The sequence below is a fragment of the Eubalaena glacialis genome, chromosome 12, assembly GCF_028564815.1.
Source record: "Eubalaena glacialis isolate mEubGla1 chromosome 12, mEubGla1.1.hap2.+ XY, whole genome shotgun sequence".
In the NCBI taxonomy this organism is placed as follows: Eukaryota; Metazoa; Chordata; class Mammalia; order Artiodactyla; family Balaenidae; genus Eubalaena; species Eubalaena glacialis.
Genome location: NC_083727.1, coordinates 50,006,070 through 50,024,621, shown reverse-complemented (window position 1 = coordinate 50,024,621; position 18,552 = coordinate 50,006,070). Strand labels below are relative to the sequence as shown.

Genomic DNA, 18,552 nt, shown 5'->3' with positions numbered 1-18,552 from the left:
CATACTTTATATTCCATAAATAATAAACCACTTAGCAGTCCCCAAACAAACTATGCTAGTTCATATAATTATATTTTCTATGTGCTGGGAAGGTCTTGAGCACTCTTTCAATTTGAATTTCCCTTTCCTTGTTACAAGGATAACTTCCCGAAAAAAACAAAACCCTACTTCCTTAGGTGTCTAGCATTCTAACATATCACTTTGTCCCTTATAAAGATTGTTGTCCATCAGGTGTCCCCCCCAGCCTAAGTCCCCTTCAGAAAAACAGACCTAGAGATTCCACGCTTCCACTACAGGCGGCTCAGGTTCCATCCCTGGTCAGGGAACTAAGATCCTACAATGCCGCGTGGTATGGGCAAAATAATTTTTTTTTAATTAAAAAACAAAAAAAGAACAACAGAGACACAACATATCACTGTGCCCACAGCTGGAGAGAAACACTAATGGAAAAAGAGTCATACAGACACAATAGACAGGAAACCCAGAGGCAAGGAAAAGCAAAGATTATCAGAACCCCCAGGAAACAGACTCATGCTATCTGGGTGACAGGTGAAGAAGATTACTTTTGGTCCTAGATTTATATCATTCTGTATAATGAAGCATAACTAGTGTCATCCCATTGTGGTTAAGAGCATGGATCCAGAGCCAGACTGCCATGGTTTGAATCTTGTCTCTGGTTACTTACCATCTGGGTCTTTGGGCAAGATCCTTACCCTTTCTGAGTCTCAGTTTCCTCACGTGAAAAATGGGTTGTTGTGGGAATGTAAAGAGTTAATATATGGAAAGCACTATGGCATACTGTAGGTGCATAAAAGTGCTAGTTATTATGATATTCATAAGGTGAAGTCAAAAAAGAACCTAAGGGACTTCCCTGGTGGTGCAGTGGTTAAGAATCCACCTGCCAATTCAGGAGACAAGGGTTCGATCCCTGGTCCGGGAAGATCCCACATGCCGCAGAGCAACTAAGCCCATGCGCCACAACTACTGAGTCTGTGCTCTAGAGCCCGTGAGCCACAACTACTGAGCCCGTGAGCCCCAACCATTGAGCCCGCGTACCACAACTACTGAACCCATGCCGCAACTACTGAAGCCCGCGCACCTAGAGCCCATGCTCTGCAACAAGAGAAGCCACTGCGATGAAAAGCCCACACACCCCAACGAAGAGTAGCCCCCGCTCACCACAACTAGAGAAAGCCCGTGTGCAGCAATGAAGACCCAAAGCAGCCAAAGTAAAAAAAAAAACCTAAAAGGTTCATATATTGGGGGGAAAAAACCCCAGTACCTATATCCATAGATTAAGTCAGCCACAAGGCTCAACATTCCAACTCTGAACATTTAAACCATCTCTCCCTTTATCCCAAGATAACTCAAAGATCCAGGTTCTTAGATCCCCCAACACAGATGCCTGAATCTTGGTTTCCTCAACTCCCTCTAACATGGGACTTAAGCCATGAAGTTTTTGTAACTTCAATATGGCTTCAGGACAAGTCCTGGAAACCTAATTCTTCTCAGGTGTCCTGCTTTCCTCTCTTAAAGGTGATTAGGAGAGTGCTTCCTCACCTTAGAAATGACTAATGAGAAATGAGAGATAATTAGGGTTTTCTACTTAACACTTTCACTAGGTTTCCTTAAGACTAAATAATAATAATACACAATAAACTCTCTATTTATAAACAATAAAGAGACCAATTAGAGCAAATGCCAGAGAAAATATGGGTACTGTGATATGCTCACACTATTTTCACCTTTTCCTGTAAGCATTGACTTGTTACCCTTTTCCTTCCTACAAGCAGCTTTCACAATCTACCCTTCCCACCAGGATGGGGACTCAGGTAATAATAATAGCCATGATTTATTGAGAATTTACTGAATGATAAGACTTTTGCATACATTATTGTGGCTGGCTAAGAGCTGTCTCTCAAAATCCATTCTCCCCTTCTCCCACCATGGTGAGCCACATTTGACCATGTGGGTGAGGACATAGAGCAGCTGCCCCCAGTGCTGTGGATGGCAGAGCTGCCTCACCCACTTGGGTCCCTGGACAACCCCATGGAGCACAACCTGCCCTGCACAGTTACAGAGAGGAACAACCTCCAACTGAGGGATCTTTTTGTCATAGCACCTAAGTATCTTAGTTAATCCCTAAAATACATGGGGAAAGAATGGTATTAGTAACTACTACCTCATAGGGTTACTGTGAGGATGAAATGAGAGGCTGAAGGTGGAGTCCTTAAAATAAACGTTTGTAGTACTATTATTACCCCCATTTTACAGATGAGGAAGTGGTAAGTCAAATGTCCAAGACCATACAGTTAATAATTGGTAAGTCAGGATCGGAACTCAGACATCCATCCCCAGAGCTGATTTTGTAATCCCCATGCTATTCTGCTTCAAGGGGGATAAGATGAGATAATATTGGGCGAGGGGTCATACAGCGTGCAGATCAGAAGTTTGGAGCTCAGTCTGAATCCTGGTCTGCCACTCACTGCTAACGTGATCCTGGGAATACATGAAGGACTTGGCTGAGTGCCAGGGTTGTGCTCAGGAGAGCACCATGGTTGACAGCATGGACCGTGAAGGCCAATGGACGTCCAATTCTGCTCTGCTACTAACAGATTTGTGATTTAGGCACAAGGCCTGGTTTTCTCATGTGTAAAATGAGTGATGCCACCGATATCATGGGACTGTAGTGAAGGTTAAAGAAGGTAACATGTACAAAGAACTTATGACAGAGCCAGGCACAACTCAGCATTCAATAATGCAGGTGTCAGGAGGAAGCAGGGGAGAGCTGGGACCTCCTGCCCCTCCTCTGCCTGCTCCACCACTTCTTTTTTGTGGACCCTGAGAATCATAACCAACATTTGTGCAACTTTCCACCCTGGAGAAGAGCACATCATCATCTCTTCACCACAAGCCTGGGAGGGAGCTAAAGGCAGGAACGATTATAATTCTCACTTGGCAGATAGGAAACTGCGGCACAGTATTCCCATGGTCATGTTCGCGGTGAGTGGCAGGCCAGGATTCAGACTGAGCTCCCAACCTCTGATCCGCACGCTGTATGGCCCCTCACCCAGCTACCTCTCCTCCCAAAACGTTCCAGGTCAGACAGAGAAGTGTTTTCTCCATGAATGAATGAATGAATACACTTTAAATTTTTAAAATTAATTTGACAAATGAAAAGAGGGTGACAATCGTACAAAGGTTAAACCTAGGTCCCACCTTGCCGTAGCTCTGGGTCCTTGGCCCACAGACTGAGGGACCTGTGCGTCCCTCAGTTTCCCAATCATTAAGATAAGGATTCACCCCCTTTGCAAGATTCCGTGGGCATCAAATAAAGCACGGTGTAGCTGGCACATATTAGGTTTCTATAAACGGAAACAACAACAACAACAACAACAGCTAATGGTTGTTTCTGGAGCAATTCAATACCTGCCAGGCACTGAGGGAGACTCTACCGCGGGGCGGGGCGGGGCGGGGCGGGGCGGGGCGGGGCGGGGCGGGGCGGGGCGGGGCGGGGCGGGGCGGGGCGGGGCGGGGCGGGGCGGGGCGGGGCGGGGCGGGGCGGGGCAGCAGTCGTCTGGGGAAGTGAAAGAGGAGCCCGTTTGGCCGATTAGAGAAATGAGCCGCCAAGAACAGGCATTCCTCTAGCCCTGTGAGCTGGCTTTCCAGCCGGGGCTCCGGACGCCGGCACCCGCAGACGGCGCGCCCCAGGTTCCACCTGCCAAGCGGTAGGCGCGCCGGACGAGCCCTGCGCCCACCACTCCCGAAGCGAGCCCCAGCGCCCCCTGCTTGCTCTGGGGAGGTGCCGCCGCCAGAGTTCGAGAGGATGAGCCCAGCCAGGGCCAGGAGTCGGGACGCAGGCCTCCCGACTTCTCTGGGAAAGGAGGGATGGAAATGTTTTCGGATCGCGAGCTCAGCGCGAGAACCCCGTCGCAACGGGAAGAAATAGACCCCACCGGCGCCTCCCCCCAATCGGCTCCCGCTTCCCCGCCCCCCCGGCACCGTCTTCCCTCCTCACCCCCACTCCAACTCCCTACCTGCCAAAGTGCCCCACGCTGTCAAAAATCAGCTCCAAGTTGCCGGACCCCACGCTGCCGCACCCCATGCTGCCGCCGTGCCCCGCGCTCCTAATCCGGACGCGCGAGGCTCGCCTAGAGCCGGGGGCTGCGGGCACAGCGCCCAGCCCAGCCCAGCCCAGCCCAACCCAACCCGGCCCCCGCCCGCCGCGCCTTGGCCCGCCCCGGCTTCTGCGTCCACCGCGCGTCAAAGTGCTCGAGCCGCGCGCGGGGCCAGGCTTTGTTCCTCTCTCTTCCCATCGAGCGAGTCCCCGCCGCCGCGGCCTCTTTCCCAGTGCGCTGTGCTCCCGGAGCCCCCAGTAGCACGGTGCGCCCAGCCCCGCCACTTCCCGCGGCCTCCCCGCCGCCCCATCAGACCCTGGACACTCACCACGTCCGTTTGGGTCGCCGCTCGAGGGAAGCGCCGGTGCCTGGGTAAAGGTTGTCGCCCGACAGCCCAAGGCGGGAATGCGGAGGCCGGGGTTCGGTCTGGAGCCGCGCGCCTTACAACCATGGCTCTCAAACTTGTGCTTGAGTCTGCCCCAGCACTTGGTTTCATATGCACATTTCTGGACTCCACTCTTGGGTACAAATATCACTTTCTCAGAGAAGTCCAACCTTTTGAGGGCCAGGACAGGGATGTACAAGAGCAGGGCATAGAGAATGGATTCTGATGACCCTGAGAAGTGGCAGGATCTTGCAGAGCTGTGTGAAATATCTTATGTTAACCAAAGCGCAAAGGGAACTCCCTGGGTAGAAACTTAAGCAGAATAGTGAAAATAGCAAACTTGTACTCGAAGAGGATTTGAAAAAGAGGAAAGCACATCTCCCAAAGTACTTCCCTTACCTACTTGTCACAAAGCCTGAAATAATACCATTAATGATTTATTTATTTTTGCTATGAATAATTCTATTTTGAATAATAATTCTATATTGAAATGCAAATGCTCCTGGAATGATTAATCCATTAAGTAATAAACAATTTGGAATGGATTTTTTTTAATTAGGTAGATTCTTACTAACTAGAAAGTCTTAAGGTTGGAAATGCTGGGGAGGTACACGTGGTGGGGGGAGGGGGGGAGACATGGGGAAAGTTGAACTTTTATCTGCTATTCTAATTACACCAAATAGAAATGGCACAACATAGATAAAATGGACAAATTCCCTGAAAGACACAAACTACCAACACCCACTCAAGAAAAAAACAGATAATCAGAATAGCCCTATATCTATTAAAGAAATTGAATGTGTAGTTAAAAACCTTCCCGCAAAGAAAACCCCAGGCCCAAACATTTAAGGAAGAAATAATACTGATTCTGCACATACACTTCAAGAAAACTGAAGAGTAGGGAATACCTCCCAGCTCATTCTATGGGCCAGTATTATCCTGATACCAGAACCAGGCAAAGACATAAGAAAACCACAGATCATATACCCCATGAAGATAGACATAAAAAATTCTTAACAAAAGTTTAGCAAATTGAATGCATCTTTATATAAAAAGGACAATACATCATGACCAAGTAAGGTTTATCCCAAGAAAGCAAGAGTGGTTTAACATCTGAAAATCAATCAATAAAATTCACCATACTAACAAACTAAAAAAGAAAAACCATATGATTATCTCAATAGATGCAAAAAAAAGCATTTGACAAAAAACCTAACATCCTTTCATAATAAAGACACTCAACAAACTAGGAATAGAAGGTATTATGATCTGTTTCTGCCCGTAGAACACTTCTGACATGAAATGTGTGGGGTTTTTGCTCATAACAACAACCAGTTCTCCAACTCTCCAAATACCAGCTGGGTTACCTAAATGTAATTCAAATCTGACACTAACTATTGGAGTTAGCATCAGATCCCACAAGTTGAGGGCTCAGTCCCACAATACTGTCCCCTATTTCAGATGCCAATCACAAGTCCGAGGCTTCCCGTAATTCTGATAAACTGACAAAAATCAGGGTTCCCACTACCCCCTCCTCAGTTTCAATAATTTGCTAGAACAGCTCATAGAATTCAGGAAAACACTTTACTTACATTTACCTGTTTATTATAAAAGGTATTATAAAGGCTACAGATGAACAGCCAGATGAAGAGATACATAGGGCGAGGTACGGAGGAAGGAGCACGGAAGGCACGCCACCTTTCCAACACCCCATATGTTCACCAACCCAGAAGCTCTCTCAGTCTCAATGGAGGTTACATTACACAGGCATGGTTGATTAAATCATTGGCCATTGGTGATTAACTCACTCTCCAGCCCCTCTCCCTTCCTGGGAGGTCAGAAAGTAGGGCTGAAAGTTCCAACTCTCTAATGCCTGCCTTGGTCTTTCTAGAAACCAGCCCCCATTTTTAAGTTATCTAGGGGCCTCCAGCCACCTGTCATCTTATTACCATACCAGAAAGACACCTTTATCACTCTAGAGATTCTAGAGATTCTAAGGGTCTTAGAAGCTCTTGTGTCAGGAACTGGGAATTAAGACCAAATATGATAACAAAAGATCCTCCTATCACCCCTATCACTCAGGAACTTACAAGGGCTTTAGGAGCTCTGTGTCAGGAACTGAGAATTAAGACCGAATATGTTTTTTTTATTATATCACAATATCACAGAAGGGAATTTCCTCAATCTGATAAAAGTCATCAACAAAAAACTCATAGCTAATAGCATACTTAATGTCTGAAAGACTGAACGCTTTCTCCCTAAGATCAGGAATAAAATAAGGATGTCCACTCTCACTGCCACTATATTGTACTGGGGGTTCAGGCAAGAAAAGAGAAAAAGAAAAAGTTCTCCAGATTGGAAAGGAAGAAGTAAAACTGTCTGTATTCACAGATGATATGATAATCTATGTAGAAATTCTGATGGAGTTTACAAAAAAAAAAAAAAACCTATTAGAATAAGTGACTTTGGCAAAGTTGCATGATAACAAGATTAATATACAACAAATTAATTGTATGTCTATATGCTAGCAATGAACAACTGGAAATTGAAATTAAAAAAAACATTTTAATAGCACTGAAAATATAAATATTTAGGGATAAATCTAACAAAAAAATGTGCAAGATATATCACTAAAATCTAGGTATGTGCATGTATTCTGCAACTTGATTTTTCCTCTGAATATTTGTTTGTGAAATTCATGCATATTAATATGTGTAGCTCTAGTTCATTCCTTTTCATTGTTATTTAGTACTCCATTGTTCCAACAAACCACAATTTACTTAACCATTTTCTAATTGATGGACATGCAGATTGTATTCAGATTTTTACTACAGCAATACTGCTGTAAACAGTCCCTATGTACATATATTGGAGTTTTTCTAAGGTATATACCTAGGAATGGAGTTGTTGTGTTGTAAGGCACATACATCAACTATTAAATATTGCTGAATTGCTCTCCAAAGTGGTCATACCAATTTGCCTTCCAACTGGGAGGCTATAAAATTTCCCCACACCTTTGTCACAATACTTGTTTCATCAGACCCCTAAACATTAGTCAGTTTCAGAGATGTGAAATGGTATTATGTTGGAGTTTAAATCTGCATTTCCCTAATTAGTACTAGGTTGTACATCTTTTCATATCTTCATTGATCATTTGGTTTTTCTTTCCTGAGAATTGCCTATTCATATTTTTGCACATTTTTCTATCAGGTTATTTTTATTTATTTTGATTTGTAAGTGCTTTTTGCATATTCCAGATACCTTTGTCAGTTAAGCATTAGGAATAATTGTATTTTCAATCTCTTTGTGGTGTTTTTTGATGATCAGAAGTGGTATTTTTTTATTTTAATTAAGTCAAATCCATAAATATTTTCCTTTATAGTTTGTGATTTTGTATTTTGTTTTAAATATTTTGTTTTTCCAAGAGGTCACAAAAATATTCTATTTTCTTCTAAAAGTTTTAGCCTTTGGCTTTTCTTATTTAGGTCTTAAAGCCACTGGAACAGATTATTTGATTTGAGGTAAAGATCCAATTTTGGTTTTTTCCATACATGTAAAAAATTGTCCCAGCACCATTTATTGAATATATTCCATCCTTTTCTCTGCATTTTCACCTCTGTCATCTATACAGTTTCTATTTACATGTGGGTTTGTTCTGGACTCTCTAAATCTGTTCCATTGGTCTATTTACTTTTTCCTGTGCCCATGTGTCTTTATCATTTAGTTTTATGCATCTGCTCCAATCTTTTACTACTACTTCTCCAAAATAGCTCTTATCAAAGTCACCATGATCTCCATATTGCCAAATTCCATGGTCAGTTTTCAAACCTTATTTTACTCAATGTCCACTGTTAAAAAATAATTTTAAAAGGTAAAATCACGACTCACATACAAATATACAATGAACACGTCAATGATTTTATTTTATTTTTTAAATTTATTTATTTTATTTATTTTTGGCTGCATTGGGTCTTTGTTGCTGTGCGCGGGCTTTCTCTAATTGCGGCGAGCGGGGGCTACTCTTTTGTTGCGGTGCATGGGCTTCTCATTGCGGTGGCTTCTCTTGTTGCAGAGCATGGGCTCTAGGCGCGCGGGCTTCAGTAGTTGTGGCTCGCGGGCTCTAGAGCGCAGGCTCAGCAGTTGTGGTGCACGGGCTTAGTTGCTCCGCGGCATGTGGGATCTTCCCAGGCCAGGGCTCGAACCCGTGTCCCCTGCATTGGCAGGTGGATTCTTAACCACTGAGCCACCAGAGAAGCCCCTCTTTTAATCATTAATTAATGAGGGAACTAATAAGATGTTACAATCAGTTCAAAGAAGAATTCAGTGAAGCCCAAGTATTAAAGCAATAAGGAATGCTAGAACAGATTTACAAATAGATGCAGAACTGGTCTATCCACAGGGTAATTGCATTCCACCAATGCAATCAATTGCATTCCACAGGATGCAATTCATTTCTGTGGACAAGAATCATTGGTTATGATCAGTTTTCTACAACTTAAAAAGCTATAAAATAGCTCAAAGACAATGAAAGATGAAGATAACCCTAAAGGGTATACTAGACAGACATTCTATTTGGCAGGCGGGGTGGGGGGGGCGCTCATTTCAAAATCTTTCACAGTGTTTACTGGCACCACAATATCATATTGTCCTTCTTGAAACATCTTCCTTTGCTTCTGTGCCAGCCCAGTCTCTTGATTTTCCTCTTACTTTGCCACTTTCTGTATCTCAGTCTCTTCGATCCTCCTCTTCTTCCCATTTTCTCTATATGTTGGAGTGCCCCAGGGCTCTGAGCTTTCTCTTCTCTTTTTACACTCTCCCTAGTAGCATCATGTAGTCCAAGAGTTGGTAAACTACAGTCCATGGGCCAAATCTGGCCTGCCACTTGCTTCTACAAATAAAGTTTTATTGGAACATAGTCATGCTCATTCATTCATAGATTACCTACAGCCGCTTTCATACTACAGTGGCAGACTTAAGTAGCTATGAACGACTGTATGACCCACAAAGCCTAAAATATTTACTATCTGGCCCTTCTGTTTGCCCTTCTGATGGCAAACAGAAAAAAGCATACCAACCCGTGATCTAGTCCTATGGCTTTCAAAACTTACATTAATGACTCCCAAATTTATATGTCCAAGCTGACCTCACCCCAGCACTTCAGACTTGTTAATACCACTACCTTCTCCATGTCTCCATCACCTATCTAAAAGGCACCTCAAACTTACCATGGCCACCCTCAATCCTGCTTCTCTCCAGAACTTCCCACCTCAGTAAATGGTACCACTTTTACCCAGTTGCTTAGGCCAAAACCCTTGGTGTCTTCTTTTACTCCTCTCCCGTTTTCACACTCCACATCCTTTTCCATCAGAAAATTCTAGTTGCTCTGCCTTTATAATAGTGCTTGATTCTGAACACTTCTTTCCAGACCCACTGCTAACCTCTTTATCCAAACCATCATCCCTTGCTATATTACGCAACATCCTCCTAACTAGTCCCCTTGCTTCCTCCCTTGCCCCACACAGCAGCCTCTCGTCGTGATGAGTGCATTCTAGGGCTTCCTTGGCTTCCTGGTGCCCTGGGTTCATCCCTAAGGGTCCCAGCTGGGGAGTTAGCACCATTGTCATCGCCATGTTGGTGACCTGTTCAGTTTGCTGCTATCTCTTTTGGCTGATTGCAGTTCTGGCCCAACTTAACCCTCTCTTTGGACCACAGTTGAAAAATGAAACCATCTGGTAGGTACCTCAAGCATCACTGGCCTTGAGGAGGAAGACCTACTCGCCAGGGCTCAGTCATTGAGGTCACGAAGAGAACTCCTCTAGATGCAAAAGCACCTCCATACCCACACCACCTTCCCTGACTTGCCCACTTTGGCCATCAGCTGCCTTAAACATTCACACCACATTTGAATATCTTATTCTAGAATGCAGTATTTTTTCCTGTCTCCTTCTTTACATTTTGATGAATGATGTGCCTATTTAATCTAAACTGTGCTGCCTCCGCAAAATGTTTATGTACTCTTCCGAGATAGAAAGTGCCGTTCTTCTGAGAAATAATGTTACTATCTCCTTGGATCCTGTGGATTTGAAGGTGGCTCCTGCCTGCTCACAACATGAGAATGAGTGAAGTGTTTGAAAACTGTTACACACAGTAAGACTCCAGTGGGGCAGTCAGTAGGAGAACATGTTCAGAGGGAAAATCTGTCTCACCAGAATTATACCAAAGTATATTTTCAGGATGAATTTCTTATTTCTGCCGTCTTTTGGAATAAATAATTTTTCTGCTTTCCATGGGAAAAAAATGTATATATGTATATATATAATTCAGATCATGACACTCCCTTGCTCAGCAGCTTCCTAGCACACTTAGAATAAAATCAAAGTCCTTCCATGACCCTGGCTGCTTCTCTGACTCATCTCCTACCTCTCTTTCTCAACCACTCTTCACTCCAGCCTGGCCTCCTAGCTCATTCCTCAAACACAGCAAACACACCCCGGTCCCTGCACTTTACACTTGCTATTCCCTCTACCTCAAAACTTCTTTTTTTTTTTTTTTCCACTTTGACTTTCTGTTTATTTTTCAATTTAAGATTATGTCCCAAATAAAACAGCCACAACAATAAAACCAAACAGGGAATTCCCTGGTGATCCAGTGGTTAGGACTCCATGCTGTCACTGCCAAAGGCCTGGGTTTGATTCCTGGTTGGGGAACTAAAATCCCACAAGCCGCAAAGCACGGCCAAAACCAAAAACAAAACAACAACAGCAAAAAAAAAAAAAAAAAATCACGCCCCACCTGCCACAGTCTGGAAACTTTCCTGTAACTTTTATTTTCCCTGCTTTATTGAGATATAATTGACATATAACGTTGTGTAATTTTAAGGTGTACAATGTGATGATTTGACATATGTATAAATGGCAAAATTATTACTGTAGTAAGGGTAGGAAACACATCCATCACCTCACATAGTTTTTTGGTGAAAACTTTTAAGATCTACTCTCTTAGCAACTTTCAAGTATACAATACAGTATTGTTAACTGTATTCATCATGCTGTCCATTAGATCCCCATAATTTATTCATCTTATAACTGGTAATTTTACCCTTTGACCAGCTTCATCCATTTTCCCTACCCCTACCCCCACCCCCTTCCCCTGGTAACCACAAATCTAGTCTCTGTTTCTGAGTTCAATTTCCTCTACCTGAGACCTCTTTCCCCAAGAGCCATATGGCCGCTTCCTTACTTCAGTCAGGTCACTGTTCAAATGTTGCCTCTTCTGAGAAGATTTCTCTGCTCCTCCTCAAGTATCCGTCTTCATCACTCTCTAGCCCTTTACCATGCCACCTTGTTTTATTTTTCTTATATATATATATAAATATATATATATATAACTACTATATCATATATATATATATATATATATTATCACTACTATAGAATATAAGCTCCATGAGGGCAGGAACTTTGACATATAGCAGGTGTGTTGAATGACTGAATACAGTAAGTATGTGTTGAATGACTGAATGGACATAATCCAAACATAGGGAATAATGAAACAAAATTTAAGCAGTTTCCTAAGGGCACCAGTTTCTCCACAAATGAATGGAAGAAAACTAAAAGGGCCTGGCTCAAACACTACCCACCACTCAGACAAGTCTTGGGTTCTCCTAAAGAGGAGCCCACTAACAGCACACTTTCGATCTTAGAAATACAATGAGGTCATTTTAACACAAATACAGTGCAGATGTATTTCTGCCAGTGGGTGGAAGGGACATGGGCAGATAGGCAGGGGATAAAGGAAGCGGCCTAAGAGAAAACAGTGTTCGTGCATCCTTCTAAATCTAAGAGTAGTTGTTAGATTGGGTGACTTAGGGTCCCTGGCATGTGAGAAAATATTCTGATGTCGGGTGGTCCCACAGCCTCCAGATCCCAGCCCTCGTCCCAATGTGGACTGTCTTGTTCAATGTGGACCATCAACCATGCAAAGATAGATGGTTTCTGTTCTCATCACCTACCTACAGACTCCCCCAGCCCATTGCTCTCCCATAGTTCTAGCCCCTTATCCCAGCTCTCTACTGGACAACTCCACCCATCACACCTCAGATTACCAGAATGACCTCTCTAAAATTCCCATGTAAATAGACCATGCCATCAGTAAAATCCTTCCATGGCCCCCTGGCTTTCAGAATTAAGTTTCATCTCCTCAGCATGGCCTCCAAGGCCTCCCAGGACTGGATCCCTGCTTACCTCTCAAGCATCACTTCCAGTCATGTCCCTCTTCTCCAGAATTGTAAGGCTCCATTGGATCCTGTGATGAGGGATGTTCATTCACACCACCATCCCTTTGCTCATGCTGTTCTTTCAGCCTAGAAATCCCTCCCCACGTCCCCAACTTACTGGCTAAATAAATTAATTCTTCAGGACACAGCTCAGGTGCTGCTTGATGTCTGATCCTTGATGACAATCGAATGAAGTTCCAAGTCCTTTCTCCAGTTTAAAAAAAGGTGTAGTCAGAACCATCACTTAGTACCTGTGTGATCCTGGGCAAGTCATTTAACCTCTCAAAGTTTTCTCTTGCAGGTAATAATAGTGCCAACTTGGTTATGAGTGTTAAACGAGATCAGTGTCTCCTCAGTTTTAGTATCCAGCCATTGGTGATCATCTTCATGATAATTTCCATATCTATATATCATAATTTTATAAATATATTTTTAAATGAACTTTAAATTGACTAACATTTTAAAACTAATTTTAATATGCTTGTTTTAAATATATTATATGTATTAAGCAGAAGTTAGTGCTGGAAACAGAAACCTCTCTAGGTATTTCAAGAAGAGAGGGATATAATAAAAGGGATTATATGCTTTCAATATTGTTGGAAGGGCTGGAGGAGGAGTCAGGGGCCACAGCTTGAATATTTGTTTCAAGGTCACACCACCATAGTTGCAGCCCAGAAGTCAGCAAGCTGCTGCAACTGCAGGTGCAGCTGCTGCCACCACTGCAGCACGACTGCCTCATGCCCATTTATAGGAGGAGATTGAACTGGTAATGCTGCACAATTCCAAAAGATAATGGAGCCTATGTCATTAGCTATCTCACCTGATGTCCACTGAGAGAAGACAAATAAGGGATGAAGGAAGGGGTGGTCTAAGGAACAAAAATAATTCTGGTTTTTGATTACCTTCGCTGCTCTTATGATACTCTTTTTTTTTTTAAGATTTTTTTTTTTTTTTGATGTGGACCATTTTTAAAGTCTTTATTGAATTTGTTACAATATTGCTTCTGTTTTATGTTTTGCTTTTTTGGCCACAAGGCACGTGGGATCTTAGCTCCCTGACCAGGGATCGAACCCACACCCCCTGCATTGGAAGGTGAGTCTTAACCACTGGACCACCAGGGAAGTCCCAATACTCTTCCTTGAAAGGGGCTTTTATTTCCTGACCCCCCGTCTTCCCTCTTCCTTCCCCCCCACCTCTATCCTGCTGCTTCCAACTCTCTTTCATTTCCTCAAGCAGCTGTAATTGGTCATTTGCTGTAGAAGCCTGGGAGAAGGTTTAAGGGAGTGGATATTTGTAAGATTGGTCCTTCACTTAATAAATACGTATCTTACTTGTGTCTGCTCTGTATGAAGAGGCAACATGAGTAGAAGATATGATCCCTTACATAAAAACTTTAGATAGAGAGATAGATAGACAGATAGATAGATAGAGATATATGCTGTATGCCAGATACTATGCTAAGACCTTAACGTTGGTTATCTCATTTACTTCTCACAGCTCTCTAAATCAATGCTGTTCTCATCTCCGTACTCAGATAAGAAAAATGAAACACCCAGAGAACAAGCAATCTGTTTAAGGTTGCCCAAGCTTGAGAGTTACAGAGCCAGGTTCCAACCCAGCCCTGTACACTCTAAAGCTACCACTCATGACCACAACACTGGCACTGCTTGTTACAAAACGTGTGGGTTTTGCAGAGCTACCTTTGAAATGACTGGAGCGGAAATCTGGTGACTTCAAACCACCAGTCCCCTCAACCTCCATAAGAAATGCCCACAAGTTACTGTGCAGTAAGCCCTGGAAGACACCCATGTGGCCCCGTGTTCAAATCAAAGTCTTTAAAACTCAAAGGAGGAAGTAATTTCTTCTGGGTGGGGTAACCTCAAAGGCCTCCAGAAGGATTTGATATTTGATTTCAGATTTGAAGGATAAGTATATATTGCCAGGCAGAGGTGGGGTAGGGAGCATGCTCAGGTGGAGAAAATAGCCTGAGTGAAGATCCAGATGTAAAAAGTCAGGACCTGTGTGAGGCCATAGTGTGCAGCACATCAGCACATGGGATGGGAGCAGGCGTGCGTTGCACTCAGCCTCCTGCCTGGCACACAGGAAATACTGGGCATGTCTTCCCGAAGGGCCTTAGAACACACTGTAAGAGCTCTGTAGTCGGACGCCTGGTCGTAAATATCTCCGCGTTAAAAGCTGCGAGACCCCGGGCAAGTCACATCTCTCTGGTGTCACTGCCTCATCAAAATGATTGAAAGTGACAGTCCTACTTCACCGGGCCGTGGTAAGGGTCTAATGAGTTAAGTCCTGTAAAGTGTTCTAGTCATCGTTTCAGTTGCAAATAACAGCGAACCTAACTCAAACAAGCTTAAGTAAGGAACGTACTTTTTCACTCATGATGGTAAAAGGCCAGACGTAGAACCAGCTGCCTGCGTGGTGGGATCCAGAGGGACAAACAATGTCATCAGGTTTCCCCCTCTCTCTCATTCTCCATCTCTTCTCCTCTCTGCTCTTCTCTGCTTTTCTGTGTAGATTTCAACCCCAGAAGAAGAGAGAAACCCACTCTCTCCCGTACCTGCAAGTCAGATTTCCTAAAGCTGGGCTTGGAGATGGGGGAGAGTAGAATGCTCTGATTGGCTGGCCTGCGGCTTGGGGTGGAAGAATGCTCTGATTGGCTGGTCTGTGTCACATGCTCAGCTCTCGTCAATGGCCCCCCGACAGGGTCTCACAAACTGGGGGACAAACACCTTTCCCGGAAAGAGATGCCAACTAGACAAACAACATTTAGAAGCTTTTAACAGCGTGCCTGGCCCTTGGTAAGTGTTTACTAATAGCTAATGCTATGAAAATAGGCCAAAAAGGATAAGTAAGGGCCACATGCATGGGGCCTTGAATTTTAGGCTAAAACTAGCGAGCTTTAGTTAAAGGGCTGTGGGGAGCCGCCAAGGCTTTGTCCAATGTGGTGAACAAAGTATGTTTTAGGAAGATTGGTCTGATAATGGGGGTGTGACAGAGGGTAGAGAAGTTGGAGGTAGGAAGGTCAGCCGGGAAGCTGATAAATTGGTCAGCTGGGAGGCTGATATATTCCGAGCTCAGTGTTCAGGATCCCGGTTAAAGATGTGATAGTAAGAACAGAATGAAGGGGATTCCCACTTAAAAGGCAGAGAAGGAAGAATGGCTGGCTTTGGCAACTGGCTGCCTGGGGAGGGCACATAAATGTGAGGAGGTGAGAAGTCCCTGAGGTTACAAACCTGGCTGAGTGGGAAGATGGTGGCCTGGCCACTCGGGCTCCTCTCTTTCCTCCTTCCTCTTTTCATCTTCACCCTCCTTCCCCACTCTCTTTCGGGAACTATGCAATTTTCTCTTATCCTAGACAGCACAGTCTTTCTCTGGTGCATTTCACTTGCACACCCACCAAGGGATCTACCTGGAGCAGCTTTAAAAGGATTGATTTATAAACAAATGCAATGTGTTAAGAAAGACTCAGGTGAATGCAGTGTTCCCCCCTTACCATAAAAGAAAACAAGCAAACAAGAGGGAATTCGTAAAATGGGCAAAAGATTTGGAATAACCTATGTCTCTTTTAAGAACATGAAATGAATTAGAGTTTTGGCTAGGAGCCCTGAGTATTGTATCTGTGTTAGAAATGTAAAGAGTGTAGCAGAAGATGGATTTCACCCACTTCAGGAGAGAGGTGTAAGAGGTCTGTATGTGTGTGTGTGTGTGTGTGTGTGTCTGTCTGTCTGTGTTTACAGGTCTGTAAGTGAGCTAAATGAGAACCACTGACATGTCAGAGGCAGATGTATGCCAGAGTGATACTGACCCAAGTGGTCAAAAATTGAGGAGCAAACGTGAGGAAGGGAAGAGAGAGACTTCCTAGTTCTACTTCCGAAGTGCGTTTCTGGGATGTTAAGGGGAGGCTTGCACAATGCGGTGTCTCAAAGCCATCTGGTAGCAACCTGTCCCTGTTCCAGGAGCCCTCACCCACAACTCCAGCTGGCCCAGGCAGTAGCCTTGATGGATTTCTTCTTTTAATCAATGATGAAAATTTTGTCTTTGTCTTTCACGTGTAACCTGGGTGTGTTACTGAGTCTTGTGAAAACTTCAAGAGGGATTCCAATCCCCTACTCCATAATCTGGGAAGTAAAACTAAGTATAAAACAACTGAAGAAGTTATGGCATGGTCGGTTATTTGTCTGTCACTTTCCATCTTCTTTCATAATATAACCCCTTAAATAAAGGACCACATAGGGATGGCAGAGGAGCCAGTTAGAAGGAGCCTATGACCCCAACAATCTGGCACAGACCTGAACAAGGGAATGACAAATGATGTTATCCAAAAGAGGTTGAAAGGCCCCTCTGCCCCAAAGTTTCTCTCTGACAATCTGCTGCAGACAACTCACTGCACCTTGCGTCCCACTTTAAGGTGAAGTCTTTTCTCCTGAGAGCACTGGCCCTCCCTTTCTTTATACCAAACACCTGCTCATCCTTCCTAGTTCAACTTCAGTGATGTGCCTCTCCTGTGAAGCTTTTGCTGATCCCCACTCCCAACTCTCCATCCTCCCATCTATCTCTCTCTCCAGCATGGAGCTGACAATGTGGCTAGGTACTTATCTTCTCCAATGGCTGCCAGACCCCAAGAGGGCAGGAGCCTCATCTTTTCAATTTTGCATCCCAGGACTGTACACTGTAGTAGGGGCTCAAAAGATGAAGAAACGAATATGATGCAGTGGAAAGGTCACTGAGCCTGGAGTTAAGTGATCATGTCAAACAGGCTCCTTGGCTGATGATCTTGGACAAGAGACCCAACTCTTTCGAGCCTCAGTTTCCTCATCTGACAAGTAAGAAAAACAATCCCCTCTCCCCTTTTCACACATCCCAGTTTTTCCATGGAACAAACGAAATAAGGTATTTAGCAGAGCAGGTATTTAGGAAGAAAATCTGAGGAGACACTGGTCCAGCCCACTCATTTTACAGATGATAAAACCGAGCCTTAAAACTTTGTTTTTTACCAAAAATTACTATCCTTAGTCCCATTCCTCTAGGAACTTGCTCTTGGAATCTGATCTGGAGGTAGGAACCTAATAAATTCATTTTTTCAGGAGTTAATAATGGTTGTTCAGAGTGTGAGAATACCTCTCTTAGAAATATTTGCATTTCTCTTAAGAGGTTTACAGTAGTAGGATTTCTTTCAGGTCTTTGAACAGACTAGTAGAGAGGTATTTTGGATGGGATGGTTTCCAAGTCTTCCCCAATTTGCGTGATATAAATAACTGTCTCTTTGTATACTATGTCTTGCACTGATCATTGGAGAAAAACTACATTAATGTTGATCTCCCACAAGTGTCCCATGCCCCAAAGTCTGGAGGATTCGCCTTTTTAAAATATGAAAACTAGAAATCTCAGACCCCTGAAGTCACAAAAGCAGTAAACATCTTCAAAGAGATGAAAAAATAATCATGACACATTGTAAAGAATCTTTAAATAGAAGTAAGGAAATCTGAGGCCCAGGTCTCACCCTAGCAAGTTATGTGAACTTGGTTAACTCAGGCTTTTTGAGCATTCCCCCCTCTCCAGTATTTTAATACTATTTAGTGTGTGTGTGTGTGTACATAGGTCAAAATTCAAAAGGTATTGTGGGGGACTTCCCTGGCGGTCCAGTGGTTAAGACTTTGCCTTCCAATGCAGGGGGTGCAGGTTCGATCCCTGGTCGGAGAGCTAAGATCCCACATGCCTCACGGCCAAAAAAACCCAAAACATAAAAAACAGAAGCA

The 18,552-nt window shown here is 43.7% G+C and overlaps 1 protein-coding gene across 1 annotated transcript in view; it reads right to left on the bottom strand.

Annotated features, from left to right (window-relative positions):
• Positions 1–4,109, bottom strand: part of SLC22A16 (solute carrier family 22 member 16) — a 32,480-nt gene extending 28,371 nt beyond the window's left edge. The window contains exon 1 of the mRNA XM_061207320.1: positions 4,038–4,109. Coding sequence (XP_061063303.1) covers positions 4,038–4,105 — 68 coding nt within the window. The 5' untranslated portion in view covers positions 4,106–4,109. The remainder of the gene's footprint in view (positions 1–4,037) is intronic.
• Positions 4,110–18,552: the final 14,443 nt, after the last annotated feature.